This window comes from Chlorocebus sabaeus, chromosome 14 (genome assembly GCF_047675955.1).
Source record: "Chlorocebus sabaeus isolate Y175 chromosome 14, mChlSab1.0.hap1, whole genome shotgun sequence".
NCBI classification, from domain to species: domain Eukaryota; kingdom Metazoa; phylum Chordata; class Mammalia; order Primates; family Cercopithecidae; genus Chlorocebus; species Chlorocebus sabaeus.
In genome coordinates this window covers 37,340,223-37,358,340 of record NC_132917.1, presented here as the reverse complement: position 1 = coordinate 37,358,340, position 18,118 = coordinate 37,340,223, and the positions used below count along the sequence as shown (strand labels likewise).

The following is an 18,118-nucleotide window of genomic DNA, read 5'->3' as shown; positions in this document are numbered from 1 at the left end:
AGGCATTGTATACTCATACAGGAAGGAAGTTCTGATATTTTAACAGGAAGAACGTGAGCTTTAACTTTTGTTACCACAACAAGACCCAAATTAGAGCTAAAACTATGAGAGCGAGTGTCAGGACCCACGATCATATCATTGTTGGCAGCTCCATGGTCAGCCCACTCTGCATGAGTGCAAACCTCCTGGTACTTCCTCTGCCTCCTCCCCACACCCAAAGCCAGAGTGGGGCTGGCTGTCTCCCGTGCATTGTTCTCAGGCTTCTCAGGCCTGGGTTGCTGACCAGCATGCTGACACGCTGAGCTAGCTGCTTCCCAAACTGAGTTAGCTGTTACTGAGCCAGTGGGTGGTGGAGCACAGTTCTTGTCACCTGCCACTGGTAAATGAATTTAAAACTCTTGCTGAAAGGAAAGAAATATGGGGCAAATGCAGACAGCCTCCAGCTGCTACAGAGCAAATGTGGCTCCCTTCAAAACACCAGCTAACCCACCCAGCCCTTGGAGTATTTATTTGCAGGCTCTGCAGCCAGAGGGAGGAGCTCCTGAGGGAAGAGGTCATGGTAGAGCCATTTGGGGAGTTCCTGCAGTGGGGAAGGGTTTAGCTTCTCTATGTCAGCATCAGAGGTGGAGGATTATTTCCAAAAGATAAGAGCATCTCATCAGCAAAAGAGGACATTACATCCCCAATGCCTTCTTACATAGCTCATGCCCTTCTAATCTTACCATATAGTATGTGCAGGGAGGATGTGTTAGCTTTCTACACTGGTAACAAATGACCACAAACTTGAGGGCTTACAACATTTACCATCTCACAGGTTCTGTGGGTCAGGAGTCTGGGCAGGGCTGAGTTCCAGCATCTCACTGAGTTGTGATTCAGTGTGAGCCAGGGTGATGGTCTCATCAGAGGCTCAACTGGGGGAAAGATCCACTTCCAAGCTCCCTAACCTTGTTGGCAGATTTCATTTCCATAGGCCCTCACACAGTGTAACTGCTCACCTCCCCACAGCCAGCAAGTCTTCTCCATTGTCAGCTCAGATGGAATCTCCTATAATGTAACCTAATGAGGGAGTGACCTATCACCTTTGCCATATTCCCTTGGTTAGAAGCCAGTCATAGGTTCTACTTACAAAGTCATTAACACCAGGAGGCAGATCATGGGGGCTCCCCTCGAATTCTGCCTACTGCAGGGAGGATATAGCCTTATCAGTAATGTTTCAGAGGTGTTCCCAAGTGAAGGCCCAGCCTGTAACAGAAAATCACAATGTTGTCTCTCTGAGGTGAAGTGGTTTTGTTCATCTCCTCCCACCTCAGAATGCCTTCAAATCCTGACATCCTCAACAGCCCAATACTTTGCCACAACCCAATTCCAACTCTAGCTCTCTTGTTTATTGGCTATATGTTATTGAGAAAAGGTAACTTTCTGGGGGAAGGGCTTATCCTGAATCTCCATTTTCTTATCTGTAAGAATGTATTCCGCTAATATTTTATAGGACAGTAGCATATAAGTTATTGTCACTTATTAAATAATTCCAGCACCTTTCCTTGTAGGACTGTTCATTTTATTGCATTAACTTATGTACGTGTGGAACTCAATGAAATATCATTAGTCTTGCTAGTATGCACATCAAAGCAAAAGGAAAATGTATTTTAAAACAAATCCAGTTGTATTTAAGGAGCTGAAATCACTGATCCTATGCTTACAGCAATTCTTAGAGGAAAATGACTACAACTGTAGACATGTCCAGAAGATGTGTTCATGGCTATGTCTAAAAAGTACTGGTGTCATAGATTTGGGGTTTTTAGGTCTTTCTCTTTCCTGTTTTGTTTTCTCTTTAAGATTAAGATGAAAATTTTTATCCACTTACTGGAGGGAAACAATAAGTTCGCATTAGTTGGAACTGGCCCTGCCGTTATTTACAGGCTCTTGTGAAAAGGGAGGCCCTAGGGCACCCAAATGGGTCTTTAGATTATAACCTGCTTTGGTTTCTTCTCCAGGTTTCTCCTGGTTGTGGTCAAGACTGGATGATGTAACTGGCTCTCTAGCAAGCCTCACTTGGCCGTAACCTCAGGAACGTTCTCTGACCCCATCTCATTTCAAAGCCACTTCTGAAGCCACTTGAAAAAATGATGTGACAGTTCCTATCAAAAAGGATTATTCAGAAACATATACCATCTGTGAAGAAAGTGGCCCTTTTTTCCACTTGCAAAATAGACATTCTCAAATTCCAAAATGCCAGCCAAGACCCCAATTTACCTGAAAGCAGCCAATAACAAGAAAGGAAAGAAATTTAAACTGAGGGACATTCTGTCTCCCGACATGATCAGTCCCCCGCTTGGAGACTTTCGCCACACCATCCACATCGGCAAAGAGGGCCAGCACGATGTCTTTGGAGATATTTCCTTTCTTCAAGGGAACTACGAGCTTTTACCTGGAAACCAGGAGAAAGCATACCTGGGCCAGTTCCCTGGGCATAACGAGTTCTTCCGGGCCAACAGCACCTCGGACTCTGTGTTCACAGAAACACCCTCCCCGGTGCTCAAAAATGCCATCTCCCTCCCAACCATTGGAGGGTCCCAAGCTCTCATGCTGCCCTTATTGTCACCGGTAACATTTAATTCCAAACAGGAGTCCTTTGGGCCAGCAAAGCTGCCCAGGCTTAGCTGCGAGCCTGTCATGGAGGAAAAAGCTCAGGAGAAAAGCAGTCTGTTGGAAAATGGGACAGTCCACCAGGGAGACACCTCGTGGGGCTCCAGCGGTTCTGCATCTCAGTCCAGCCAGGGCAGGGACAGCCACTCCTCCAGCCTGTCCGAACAGTACCCCGACTGGCCAGCTGAGGACATGTTTGACCATCCCACCCCATGCGAGCTCATCAAGGGAAAGACTAAGTCAGAGGAGTCCCTCTCTGACCTTACAGGTTCCCTCCTCTCCCTGCAGCTTGATCTTGGGCCCTCACTTTTGGATGAGGTGCTGAATGTCATGGATAAAAATAAGTAACAGGATGCCAACTTTTTTTCCTTTGGGGTAAAAGGTACAAAAACTAAACTAAACTAACCACAGTTGAAGAGAAGGGCTTCCGGAGCTGTATTTGCAGTTTTGTGATGGGTTTTCTAAAATAATATTCTTACAAAGTATTTTTTTACCTGGTATGCCCTCCTTGCAAAAACAATTTAGAAAAAAACAACAAAGCAAAACCTATCTTGGCAAAAAGAGGAAGTGAGTCAGAGCCCATTTTCAGCAGGCATTGGTGATGTTCGGCTCACACATTGTTTGCAGACACACAAGAAATCTGGCTTGCCCAGGATTGGCACTAGCTATGAAGGGCTGAGCGAGTCACACTGAGGAACTTTATGGAACTTTACAGCACTCCGACATTTTCTGAGCAAGAGGAAGTCAAAATTTATTTAACACCTAAGCCTTTTTGTAGACTCTTTTCTATACTGCTTGGGCTCACCATAGCGAATTCTCCAGTGTTAAAACTTTTCTGTTTCACATTTGAACTTATGGGTTTTGGGGATTTTCTTGTAGTTCTTATATATCCCTCTATATCTATATTGCAAAATTTTGACTGTCAGCTACATGTTGGTAAGACACAGGCAAAGTATTACTGTAACTAAGTTATTTTTAAAGTTAAAATATATTTTTACGTGCCTTTGGCTTTTTATTGCAGAGTCTACATTTTATAGATCCTACATCAGATGTCACTTGACTTGTTTCCATTGGGATTCCACTGTAAGCTGTGTATGTGTGTGTTTGGAAAAGTATATTCATACTTAGTTTTTTTTCTTCATCTGTTATCATACTTTTAACAGCAACCAATAACGAATTGTAAAGTATAAAGGCACAGGTTACTCATGATGCTTCTGCAGAGACTGTGGGCTACCCCACATGATGTTATTTGGAAATATAGGTATTTTAGTACAGTACATACTTGCATTACATAGGTACTTCAAACAACACAATAAAGAGTAAATGATAAAGTCAACTTGCTTGTTTATAGTAATAAACAAGACCATAAAAGAATAAGTCTAGCTAGAGAAGTTGCTTCTCTGAAATGTACGTGAGCCTTTAAGGTAAGAGATGCTTTCCATCTGCTCTAATTTTGATTACTTCCTTATGGTTTGAGAGGGTAGAAACTGAGCCTCTCTACTTTAGGAAAGATGAACATGTGAGGTCAGATTTTTTTTTTTTTTTTTAAGTCAACACTGATGCCACCCTCTCAGTGCTCATTTCTGAGCATCTTCCTGACTTGAACCCTTCTACAGCAAACTCTTGCAAGTCCAGTTTCATCCCTGTAAGGCAAATGTCTGTTCATGCAGAAAGTGCCATATAGACAAGATTAAGGCAGCTAAAGCGAGGTCAGTAGAGAGCACTTACCCCATCCCAAGGTGCCAGAGATGCCCTGAGGATGGTGGTTAAGGAAACAGGAGCAGGAAATGTATACACAGATTCCTGTCTCTTTGCCAACCACTCCTTCCCCATCAAAGAAAAACACTTGCACACAATAACTACCAGCTCCTTCTCTCAAACTGGTATTTCTCCTTGAAATGTATCTCAGAAATGACCTCCTCTCCCAACCACTTCAACGATTCTTTCTTTGGGTTTGGGGTTCTTGCAATTCTATCATCTAAAATAACCTTTGGACTGCAGGTGAAATGCAATTAGGACAACTAACCAAGTAGACGAAACAAGTTCCCATAGGCAGGGGTGTCCAATATTTTAGCTTCCTTGGACCACATTGGAAGAATTTTCTTGGGCTACATGTAAAATACACTAACACTAACCATAGTTGATGAGCTTAAAAAAATAAAAATAGAAAATTGCAAAAAAACAAAAAAAAACCTCAGACTGCTTTAAGAAAGTTTAAAAATTTGTGTTGGACTTCATGTAGGCCACAGGTTGGACAAGCTTGTCCTAGGGCATTTGCATGCTTTCCTTAACTTCCCAGTTGTATTTTATTATCCATGATTCTCCAGTGTTCTTTTTCTGTTGGACCACACCCATCACAGTTCACAGTTCCAAGCAGAAATTTCCCAGCCTATTTTAAATCTTGTTAATGAGGAAGAGTCCAATGTATCTCATTATTTGTAGCCAATTTTTGACTCTTTCAATACCTCCCCCCATTTTAATTAGTACTGATCATGTTCAGTCTTTCATTTTACTCTTCATCTGTAGCGTGACCTCAAGATAAAGATGAAACTATTTCATGAAATGGGGAGGAATGTGGCTGCGCATTCTCTCTGCTCCCTCTCTGGTAAGTACTGGGGAGAGAACAGCCCTGCCAGTGCTGGGTTTGTTTGATAGAGTCTAAATAGTCACGCATCCTGCCTATAGTTAGCCATTTTAGTTTCTGGGAGTCCTTTCATACACGTTTTCTTCCAGTAATTGAATTAGGTGTCATTGAAATGGCAATAAATATGCCCATATTAGAAAGAGGAAACAAAGCTACTCCGGCTTATAAATGATTTTGTTGAGTCACTTCTCCCGAGGCAGCGTTTCCAATGCCTGGTCCCTTCCCCAGAGAGCAGGTGGACAGCTGGTGGTGGCTTGCTTTCCTGCAAAGAGGCACTTTAGACCTACACCTGCTATGAGCTGAATTGATGTTCTCATCCTGTGAAGCTTCTCCCACTTTAACCGAATTTATCTTTACTTGTTTAAAGATAAGGAAACCCAAGATGTACTTTTATTTGCAAACTCAAAGCAAATGGCGAGCCACCTGTGACCCAATAACCAGAGAAGAAACCAAGTCATTTGTGTAAGTAGAGACCCTTCTTGTTGAGGTAGGCAAGGCTCTTGTGAGCGATTTTTTCCCCCTAGTGAGACCTAGCAAAAGACAAGCTATATTATTTCTGCCTGAAATTATCTGCTTGAAAAGAGCAAAATATCAGGATACTTAGCGCTTCACAAATATGAAGTCATTATCACATTTCAGTGAGCCAGAAATCAACAGCACACACAAAAGACTATACTGGTTGAACAGCAAAGAGAAACCCGGGTCTCCAGAATCAGTTTAGTCCTCTATTACTGCAAGTGACCTGTTTTTTCTGAAGGCTCCCTGCAAATGACATCCTGGAATGGAAAAAATCTGTCAGTCTATAAATTAACTTGATAAATATTTTAGAACAGATAAAAGAAAATACTGAGTGATGTAGTTCTAATCCTCCTCCTAATATGGAACCTGGCAAGACTGAATCATTGTACTGTGAAATATATAAACACAATAGAATGAGCCAACATGATGGTTTCTCTCCAGTAAGAGTTTTTCTTTTGGAAATGAGGTTAACATAGCCCCAAATGTAGCAATTCTCATAAAATCTGATTTTAGAATTAGCCTCCCAGATTAATCTGAATGATTGACTTATTTTTCTTAGGCAAGTCAGCAAGCCATATAATCAGGGTTATTGGGTGCTGCCCTGTGTCCCCACCCACTAGAGAGCCATATCCAGCAAAATAAGAGAAGTTTCCAGATGCCAAATGATAAGCCACCATCAACCCAGAGGGGAAACCTTCTGGTTGGTTTGGCTGTATGAGATTCAGGAAGGCCAGAATACCCAAAACTACTCACACCACATTAACTCATTGGTACTGGCTAAGCAATACATGTATTTCCTAAAGAAGGAGATGGTCTTTCTGGTAGATTTATGGACATACTTGTTTCATCTGACTGTAAATATATTGCATGCTTTATTCTGATGGTGCACTATTTCATCCAGCAAGCTTTTCATCTGAGAATGTTTAATGTTGACCTTATTCTTAGAGCAAGTAGATCTAAATATTTTTCAGCTGAGTTGTTAGGGAGTCATTATTCTGTGGTAAAATGCTGCAAAAAAACATGTGGAAGAATGGGAACTATGCTTACTTTATGAAGTGATGTATAACACAATGAAATCTGTTTTACAACTACTGTGCTGCATTTAATTATCTTCCATTTTTGCTGTTAAAAAAAAAAAAATCCATTAATGATGTCACTTCCATTGGCTCCCAGTGGAGGTCAGTAATCCATCCTCTGAAGGTCAGCCCAATTTCCCTCATGGAAAGCAGATCGACACGGGTGATAGATAAAAACATCTGCCCAAATCAAAGCCATCATGCAGAATAGAGTTAATATTCCAGAGACTCATCAGACAGAGATGTCTGCCGTACATCAGAATGAGCAAAGCTAAGTGCAGAATAGAGTTAATATTCCAGAGACTCATCACTCAGAGATGTCTGCTGTACATCAAAATGAGCAAAGCTAAGTAAAGTGGGTATTATGCTCACCATAAAGTGATTATTGGAGTATGTCACAAAGTATGCATGTGATTCATTGCCAAAAGGATCATTGGGGGGAAAAAAGGAAGTTGAGTTCTGGGGAGGGAGAGACCTGGGGCAGTTTTGTGGAAGAGAAGGACCCAAAAGGTCCCTTCAGGGTCTGCTGAGATCATTTTAGAGAGAAGGGGCATTCTTGGAAGGAAAAGAATATTATGAGCAAACCAAAGGATACACTCACATCCTAGTAGTGCTTCTATTCAAAACAGTCCAGGAACAGGGGTTGGCGTAAAAAATGCCCACTTCTAGGTCTGCAAGATTGGGACCCACTCCTGAGAAGACTCCAGTGGAAGAAGAAAAGATTCTGGAATCAGACTACTGAACAGGTGGTTCCCGGGATAGATATTTGTATAAAATTAGCCAACATTTTGTGAAAGCTCATGCCCAGTCTATAGTGCCCAGAGACCTGAAGGCCAGAGTAGGGACACCTCAATAGTGAGGCTGATGTTGAGGTGCTCAGGGTAAGTCACTTAGGAAGATGAAGGAAGAGGGACTAAGTGTCTCCTGGAACAACTCCAGATGAAGCAAGCTGGTATTACAGTCCCTGGGCTGAACACACTGGGCAGCTGTTCCACCAGCAGTATCCCAAGGAACTTTTTCTTTGAGACAGAGTCTCACTCTGTCACCCAGGCTGGAGTGCAGTGGCGCGATAGCTTACTGCAACCTCCGCCTCCTGGTTTCAACTGATTCTCCTACCTCAGCTTCCCGAGTGACTGGGACTACAGGTGCCCACCACCATGCCTGGCTAATTTTTATATTTAGTAGAGGCAGGGTTTCACCATCTTGGCCAGGCTGGTCTCGAACTCCTGACCTCAAATGACCCACCCACCTTAGCCTCCCAAAGTGCTGGGATTACAGGCATGAGCCACTGTGCCCAGCCCCAGGGCCTTTTTTTTTTTTTTTTGAGATGGAGTCTCACTTTGTCACCCAGGCTGGAGAGCAGTGGTGCCATCTCGATTCACTGCAACCTGCGCCTCCTGGGTTCATGCCATTCTCCTGCCTCAGCCTCCCTAGTAGCTGAGACTACAGGCACCTGCCACCACGCCCGGCTTTATTTATTTTATTTATTTTTGTATTTTTAGTAGAGGTGGGGTTTCATGATGTTAGCCAGGATGGTCTCGATCTCCTGACCTCATGATCCTCCAGCCTCGGAACTTCTTTCAATCCATCTTTTCCCAGGCTGGCTTACACTTTGAGTATCCCCAGGATTAAGGAAGAAAGCTCCCCAGGAAAACAGGAGAATCCAAATGTCATTGAAGAGTCTCCTGGGTCATTAGAACCCAAGAGAGCCAGGAGTTCTGGCTTACAAAGAAAAACAATTCAATTGAGTAGAAACAAATAGCCCCAGAGGTTATCTCAAACTCCTTGAAGTCCAGATTCATGAAACTGAGGCTCAGCCCAGACTTCCCAGGACCTGCCTATTCCCAGAGGTGATGTCTGGACTGTCCACCCCTCAGGGAAACTCACACTCACTCCCAGGGTGAGTCCTTACCCTACAAGGCACTTCAACAAGATGGTCATTATCAGCATAGCACGTGGTCCCCAACGTTTACACCACAAATACCCACAAAAATACAGATGGTTCCCAACTTAGGATGGTTTTTAATTGAAAACACATTTTCTACTTATATTTTTTTAACTTACAATGGGCTTATCAGGACGTAGCCCCCACCATAAGTCAAGGATCATCTGTAGTGAAAAGATTCTTTCATTACTTTTGGGTCTTGAAAATCCCAAAGAATCCCTTTGAGGTACTGTGTCCATAGAAAATTCCCATCTTTAAGTCCCAGGAAATGTGCATTAAAACTCCAAAGGATGTCATCCTTATACCCGTGGCCAGCGTTGCTACAAGTGAAATAGGCAGAACTTGTGTGACCCTAGAAAAACAGTACTGCTCAAAACAATTTCTTCTACACTCAGCTGCCCCAGGGCTAGAAAATCTACCCTTGGAGATGGGTTCCTTTTTGGGTGAGGCTTTATATTAGGCATAGAGTCCCCTTAGAATAATTCCAGGATTAACACATCTGCAAGCCACCAACAATGAAATGTGAACTCACTTATCAGATGCCCACTGTGGGAGCACAAGTCTCTAGCAACTGGCCTGGGACAAGGTAGCAAGAGAGACCAGGAAAAGCATGAAGAGTGAGTTCATGTAATGCATAATTTTGCCTGGGACCAAAGAAAAACAGGCAGTGAAGTGATGAGCTTTTCTAAGAGATTTACCTGAGAGCAAATGTGGCCTTCACCAGAAGAGATAATGAAGGTTATTGTTGGCTGGTCTCCCTAGTGCCAGAAGAGTACTTGCAATTACACCTAATTTTGAATCAACCAAATTAGATGGTACAGGAGATTAATATAAAACTCTCCATAACTGACAAGTTTCCATACACCCTACAGGCTAGAAGGCTTCAAGACAGTAATGCCTTTAATGCCAAATGCTCATGTTTCTAAGTCACTATCTGGTCTTTTCCTCTGCCTCATCCCCCACTCTTAACAATAGCATCTTAATGACATGATTGCATTGAGGAGATTATTATTTTCTCCTGACATCTCCTTTATAAGTTCTTTCTGCGTTCTAAGGTAAACCATTAGCAATGCCCCAGAAACAGATAAAACTTCAGAAGGCTTGAAACGACATTAAAAATTACATATTGAGTTTTTCAGAATAAACGGTAAGGTTCAGACATAACTTTGTACGGTAAGCAGGGCATTGCTAAAAGTAGGAGAAGGAAATCACAATTATCTTCCAAACCTGACTCCCATTGCATGAAAACAAAATTGGGATGGGACTAGAAACAAGAAACAAAACACTTGTGATGCTCTGGCAGATTTTTCACCATAAATGGCAAGAAGGGAAAGCAGACAAACACAATCTTAGATATTAGATTAGCAGCCAATAAAGTCCTCCCATCCTAGTACCAGACCATGGCTCCTATGACTAAATAAAGCACTGTTTGTGAAGCTTCAGTAATCGCCCTCTTTAAAAAAAAAAAAAATAGTGGTAGGTTCACCGTTGATTAAAATTGCTCATTTTCAACACATCTGGCACTCTGGACTTCATAAACATGTTGAATATTCATCAGGTACTTCAGGTAATTGAGAGAAAAAATTGTAAAAGTGTCATGATAGCAAAATATAGACAAGCAGTAGACCTGATTGTGTAAGACCAGGGAAAACAGGACCTTCTTACCAGAGCCCACACTCCTGGAGACTTTTCTAACCAGAAGTAAACAAAGTATTCAAAGTGAAATGGCTTCTGGGAGTGGGATGCCCACCCCTCTAACCAGCCATGAGATAAAATGCATGGGAGAAACTTCTTCCAACCCCTGGATCATCTGAAACCTCACCTCCCCAGGGAGACTCCTTGGTTCTGTAGTCCCCAGCCCCTCCCCTCAGGCGAAGGTCATGTGGGAGGACAGAGCCATGGGTCTAGATTACGGTATCAAGGGTGTGATCTTGTCTGAACACACCCAGCAAAAACATCTTTGTGTCTCCTGCCTGTGCAACAAGGGCTCTTCTTGTAGGTCAACTGTTAAATATCAAATGACATATTATCATTTGTTAAAACATCAAATGATATATTATCACTTGTTAAAACATCAAATGATATATTATGAACAATACTCCTGTGGTTGGTGGAATAATGGCCCCAAAGATAGGAGATTCTAATGTCTGGAATCTATAAAAGTCACCTTATTTGGTAAAAAGGGACCTTACCGATATGATTAAGTTAAGGATCTTGAGATGGGGCATTATTCTGGATTATCTGGGTGGACCTTAAATGCAATCACAATTGTCCCTTAAAGAGAGAGGCAAAGGGAAATTTGATCAGAAGAGTAGACAATGTGACCACAGAGGATGGAGTGATGGATCCAGAAATCAAGGAATGCTGCCTGCCATCAACAAGTGAAAAAGGCAAGGGGCAGATTTCCCCCTAGAGCCTCTGGAGAGAGTGCAGCCTTGCTGACAGCTCGATTTCGGCCCAGTGATACTGATTTCAGACTTCTGGCCTCTAGAATTGTGAGACAATAAATTTCTGCTGTTTTTAGCCACCAAGTTTTTAGTAATTTGCTGAAGCAATTACAGGAAACTGATGCAATACCCAAGCACTAGAGAGAATACAGAAAAATGGAGAATGTTAAGGATAACGAGGTGGACTGAATGATGTTCCCTTAAAATTCATATGTTGAAACCCTAACCCTCAGTGTGACTATGTTTGGAGCTAAAGCCTTTGAAGAAGTAATTAAGGCTGAATGAACTCATAAGGGTGGGACCCTAATTGGATAGGACTCATATGCTTATAAAAAGAGGAAGAGACATTAGGGATGTGCGCACACACAGAGGAAAGGCCGTGGGAGGACACAGCAAAAAGGTGGCCATCTGCAAGCCAAAGAGAGAGGTCTCAGGAGAAACCAAACCTGCTGGCACCTTGACCTTGATCTCCAAAACTGTGAGAAAATTAGTTTCTGTTAAGTTACCCAGTTCCAGTTCCCGTATTGGCAATTGCAGCCCTAGCCAACTAATACAGAGGGTTAACAGGGAAGACCCCCTTGAAGAGTTAGGTTTTTTAAGGAGATAAGGCCAGGATGACCCCACTTCCCAGGTCCTTAGTCTTCCCTTAAGAAGGGGAGTTTACACTGACTTAGTGGTGCTCTGGATGGTGACAAGGAAGAGGAGAACATTCCAGGCAAAGGCTCAGCAGGAGAAAAGTCTAGCCCTGCACCAACATTACCAGAAAGCACCTCCTACTAAGAGCACAAGAGAAAGCTGCTTTCATGTGGCACATGTTCAAGCAGGGTAACAGTGTCTAGTCAGACAGGTATGATGCCTGAGCCCACAGGCTAAGTTGACTACCTTTAGGACAGTCACCGTCACTCACAATTGATCGCTGGGGGATAACCTTAAGCATATGCATGGTGAGCAGACTTAGGGGAGATGGGGGGAATAAAATATTTAAAACATGTTTTGAGGCTTGTTTCCAGCCCCAGACAGCATTTGATATTGGCAGAGGCCAGATTCAATCCCTGTCATCCAGATAACAACAGAGAAGCAGAAAACACTGCAGATACTTCGTTGTTGCTAGGGAGATTGTCTTCCAGGAGCTCTTTGCCTAAGAAGTACTTCTTCCATACAGATGCCAGGCAAAGTTAAATAGGCCCTCCGAGTATGCAGAGGGCAAACTGAAGAAGAGGCCAGAGGGTTTGCCGAGACCCTGATGCAGGGGGGCATTTAAATACCATTCAGGAAACCAAGTGACAGAGAAGTCAGCCAATGTGGTGGAGGTGGAGCCCCATCAGGCAGTGCTTCCCACATCATGACAAAGAATTATGACATTGGGACAGCACCACAGGGAAATGAAAGGGCTGTTGTGGCTGGCCCGGGCCAGGTACCACAGGTACTGAGGGTACAATGCCTCAATGTCCTCATAGCACATTTGACACCTAATGTTTGTATTCTGGGAAGCCTCTCCTCAGAGGACATCATCTCACTGGCCCCTGGCTATTTACGGGACTACCCTGTAGCTCTCCTGAGGGCTCCGAGTTCTCTCTGAAGGCACAAGTGGGTGAAGGAATGGGGATACCAAATGTCACACCAGGTGAGACATGACTGCCCTGGTGGCAGTGGGGGTGGCAGTGATAGGGGCACAGCAAATCCTTCACCTCTAACGGGGGTGATGTGGTTTGGTTGCGTCCCCACCCAAATCTCATCTTGAACTGTAGTTCCCATAATCCCCACGTGTCATGGGAGGGACAAGCAGGAGGTAATTAAATCATGGGGGCAGTTACCCTCATGCTGTTCTCATGAATAGTGAGTTCTCACAAGATCTGATGGTTTTATAAGGGATTTCCCCTTTGCATTTCTCTCTCCTGCTGCCATGTGAAGGACATGTCTGCTTCCCCTTCTACCAAGATCAGAAGTTTCCTGAGGCCTCCCCAGTCCTGCAGAACTGTGAGTCAGTTAAACTTCTTTCCTTTGTAAATTACCCAACCTCAGGTATTTCTTCATAGCAGCATGAGAACAGACTAACACAAGAGGTGAACAAACCCAGAGCAAACCCAGAAAAGCCTGGGAGCCCCGGGAGCCAACTGGTGATTTAAGAAAGAACAAAAGTATTCAGTGTGACAGAGATAAGACAAGGAGTAGAATTGAGACTCTGCCTCTGACTACATGACAATAGTCTTTACCAGTCTCACTGACTGACAGGGCTTCTGCAGAGAATATGCTTGAGCCCCTACCTCTGAAAACCATACCCAGTCCTGCCTCAAAAATGTGAGCCGCTTCCACAACCTCGAGAGGGGCGTTTACACCAATGTCTCCATTTGCTCACCTCACATACACTGAAGTCACTTTCCTCCAGATCTACTGCCACCATGCACTGAAGCTATGCTCGGCAGTCACCAATGAACCACTTTCCTAAGGTCACAGATGTTCCCCATCCTACCTCCCTTCCTTCTCTGCAGCACTTGACTCTCCAGGGCACTGCTCCTCCTCTCACTCCCTTCTCTCTCCCCAACTACACCACTGTGAATTCTTCCCGGTTCTTCTTCTGCTACTGACCCTATTGCTACCGTGCACCCTAAGGTCATTCTCATTCTTCTGCTTGGTGATGTCTTGTTTCAGAGCTTCAACTGCCAGCTACTTTCTGATGACTCCCACATCTCTATCTCCTACCCAGATATAACTCCTGGGCTTCAGACCTGAATATTCAGATGAGCCCTGGACATCTCTGCTTGTTTGGCCTGCCAGAACCCCAAATTTACCATATTTCAAATCAAGTTCACCACCATCAAAAATATGCTTCCATCTTCCTTCTCCTGTGCTTGTGAGTGGTAATCCCATCCCACCAGCTTCTCAGGACAAACCCCGGGAGGTGATTCTTTTCTCCATACAACCCTCTTTCTTTTGCCTCCTAAATATTTCTCACGTCCAGTCTCTTTTCTCCAGTCCCAGTGCCACTGACTTCATTCAGGTCCTCATCATACCTTGCTTCTATTATAGCAACAGCTTCCTAACTATTTCACTGTCTTTAGTATGACCCCTGCCAATGTTTTTCTTTTTTAATTTTGTGAGTGATGGGCTCTAAAAATATTTTTTAGATACTTTATTTTAAAAAATATTTTAAGCTTCTCTAACTGAACATCTAAAACCATAAAGTCCCAAATTAACAACCTTCAGAAACTCTCCTTTACCATATAAAGCCCAAACTCCTAAACAGGTAAACAAGGCCCTCCATGAACTCTTTGTGCTAGTGGCACAACCTGGGTGTAAAATCCAATGAATAAATGAAAGTCAAATACTCACTCTGCCCAACACCCTAATTCATACAAAGAAGGTGGAATTGAATCTATGCTGCTAAGGGTAAAGTGGGCTAGCTGTATTAGTCTGTTCTCACGCTGCTAATAAAGATATAACAGAGACTGACTAGTTTATTAAATATACAAGAAAGAGGTTTAATTGACTCACAGTTCTGCAGGGCTGGGGAGGCCTCAGGAAACTTAAAATCATGGCAGAAATGGAAGCAAACACATCCTTCTTCACATGGTGGCAGCAAGGAGAAGTGCAGAGAGAAGGAGGGGAAAAGCCCCTTGTAAAACCATCAGATCTCAGGAGAACTTACTATCACAAGAACAGCATGCAGGTAACCACACCCATGATTCAATTACTTTTCACTGGGTCCCTCCCATGACACATGGGGACTATGGGAACTACAATTCAAGATGAGATTTGGGTGGGGACACAGCCAAACCATATCAGAGGAGGAAAGAAGATAAGCATCCTTGCTCCTGATTGGGGTACTTCATTCAGAACTTCTTCCTTAAAGTTCAACTTTCTTAAAACAGAGATCACTTCTCTCTTTTCCCTTCCTAGCAACTGCTAGGATAAGATTAAATGGAGGCCTCCTTATGGCTGGAAAGCAGCATCCTCTTTTTTTCCCTCTGTTAGAAAACCAAGCAGGAACCAGGTAGAGTCCAGGAGAGAGCATCCAAAGACAGATGTCATCTTAATTGCTTCTGAGTTCAGAGGAGGCAAAGGGTTCTGACATCTTGCCCACAGATTGACCCAGGTCCATGACCTGGAATAGGCACTTTTGTGAGGTGTCAGGGACAAAGCCCTAGCTGGTAATAAATAGCATGTTCTTATTCTGGAGTATTCCTCAGGAACCTTCTGTGGTAGCAGGAAACCAGACAGGATTTGGGTTTTTAAGATCTTGCCTATCTTATCTTGTATCTTTGTAGATGTGACTAACCAGTAGGTCTTCAAACTGCCCCCAAATAGGCATTAACCTTTGGGTCACCCAACATTATACTGGCTCTCCTAAAAGAAAACATGTTATGTAGCCCTAATAACCTAGAGCTCCATGGGGACTGATCTCAGTGCAGTTACAGTGAAAAAACAAATCAAGATGTAGCAACAAAGAAGAATTAAAGCATTTAGAATATTTATATTCTTCTCTTAACTCCCAAGGAAATCCAACTCATAATCCATAGCTCTGTTAGAATGTTCCTGGAGGGGAGAAGAGGAAGGGGGGCTATGAAGACTTATGCATTAATTTTTTATCTATTGTATTGCATAATAAATTTGTCTATAATCACACAGAAGGTCTTTGCCTTAAGTCCTTATTCCCTCTCACAGTTATTGTAAGAGCCTCTGATTCCTATAGTACCCACTCTAAGTCACCACCCTGACTAAAGGTCCTTATGCGGTCTCCATAGCCAGAAGACAAAGTCCAAACAAAGTCTTGAAAATGGCACTCAAGTCCCTTCGCCTTCTGGCCTCAATCTACACATCCCTCCTCACTCATGCCACCAGCCACACACATTTAGCTTCTTCCTCATTTATCATTGCAGAACTCCCCAAATACCAGTCTTTTCAGCCTCTCTGTCTTTGCATGAACTCCTCTTTTCCTAACCCATTAAAACCTCTGTCACCTTCTCTGTGAAGCCTATGTTAGAATCAGTCATTCCCTCCTCTTGGGCTGCACTGCATTTGCAGAGTCCCCTCTATTCAGTGGGTCTCCCGAAGTGATCCAATCAAGTCTATCCTCCTGGTGAGAGGGCATATTCCTCCAACCTGACTCCCAGCCCAGCACAGAAGCTGCTGCTGAATGAAGAATGAAAGAATGAATCAATAGATAAAAAGCAGAGACTAAAATTAATGCTTATCAAACATGAATTCTTTTTTATTAGTCCACAAGAAATGGCTTATCAGTAGTCTTTACCGGGTACAAGAAATGACATAAATTCTGAAAAAGAGTTTTGAGAAAAGAACAAAGTACTATGCATTTTGCCAGTGTATTAAAATGATAGAGACTAATAGGACTGAAACAGTTATTAAAAATATATACTTACAAATATGTCTAAGGATCTGGATTGTTTTTCCATATTTACAAGTTTTAGTTATTTACCTTATAAAAGAAAATAGCCCTATAGAAAGTTATTTCGTTTGCTTCAATAAGATACAGCCATTACAGGCTTTTAAAATGTTGGCTTAAAGGACGAGAATGTGATTTGGATCCTGCAAGCACTTAGAGTTCTGAAAAAGCCTAAACAAACATTTTTAATCAGTGTTAGTGCTTTAAGAAATTTTTAATCTGCCACTTAAGAGACACTAATGTACAAATTGGCAAAAAAGAAAATAAAAACCTGTCACCTTTCCCACACATTATCTAAATGTGCTAAAGCAAATGCATTTCAGATACCCTGCCCTGCTGTGCATGAACACATAATAGGATAGGACGTCATCAGCGACTGAGTGTATATCCTAATTGGTGTCATCCGCTATTTCTAGGACAGCCAAAGAGTGTCAGAGATAAAGAAATATAAATTATCTGCGAAAACAAAGAAGTATGACATGTAAAAATTGACTGTAGTGCCTGCTGATCCAAAACAAAAAATGGATCTTACACTATCAAAATATTTTTAAATGACATGTTATTTTAGGTCAATAGCTTTCTATAGTCAGAATGTAGACACACGGGAATGAATTATGCCTAGCACCCCCAGTTATCTCATCCAACACTGCAGCTGTCACAAACCACAGGACACTTGATCCATAGGCCAGTAAAGAATCAAGTTCTAACCACAGACACTCAAGAGTGCACCACAAGGCATCTAGAAGAATTTCCACTTGTGCCATCCTGGGCACCTCGGTGTCCTTAGCATACTGTAACCTGATTATCCAGACAAGATTGAGAATGAAAGCAAGTAATCCTGGACTCTCTCTCCTGTATCAGATATGTAGCCCTCTATTTGGTGAGTTCTATAGTTCCTAAAGCCAAGGACAAATTCTGTGTAAACATGCTGCTTGTACATTAAAACAAAATGTTTATCAATTGTGTGTATATGTGATATGTGTGTAGTGTAGTGTATATGTATAGAGTGTGTGTGTGTGCGCATGTGTAGAGTGTGAGAGAATGTCTGACAGGCTAAGACAGACAGATGACCAAAGAGACAGAGAAAGGCAAAATTACCTGCTTGGAAAGAAGCTGAGGGCTACAAATATTACAAAGCATAAGGTGATTTTTGAAAAGGAGGAAAGAACACCCTAAATGAGAAAAAAAAAAAAAAAAAAAAAAAAAAAAAAAAAAAAAAAAAAAAAACATGGGAAAGCACCAATGTGAGGAAAAGACAAGAGGAACTGCAAATGGAAGCAAGAGTGACTTCATAGAAAAGAAAATGAGGCGATACCAAGCAGGGCATCTTTATGGTATGTGTCCCTGGAAAACATTTTCTGCCAAGTCCCTGTCTGTATAAATAATTTGATTTAATGTTTTACAAAATTCATAGGCCTGAGTCATGACTTATCAATGAAG

At 42.6% G+C, this 18,118-nt stretch overlaps 1 protein-coding gene across 2 annotated transcripts in view; it reads left to right on the top strand.

The window, feature by feature from the left end:
* Positions 1 to 6,901, top strand: part of CDC42EP3 (CDC42 effector protein 3) — a 30,367-nt gene extending 23,466 nt beyond the window's left edge. For both annotated transcript variants that reach the window (XM_007970930.3, XM_007970929.3), the window contains exon 2: positions 1,995 to 6,901. In XM_007970930.3, coding sequence (XP_007969121.1) covers positions 2,230 to 2,994 — 765 coding nt within the window. In that variant the 5' untranslated portion in view covers positions 1,995 to 2,229 and the 3' untranslated portion in view covers positions 2,995 to 6,901. The remainder of the gene's footprint in view (positions 1 to 1,994) is intronic.
* The last annotated feature ends 11,217 nt before the right edge of the window (positions 6,902 to 18,118 follow it).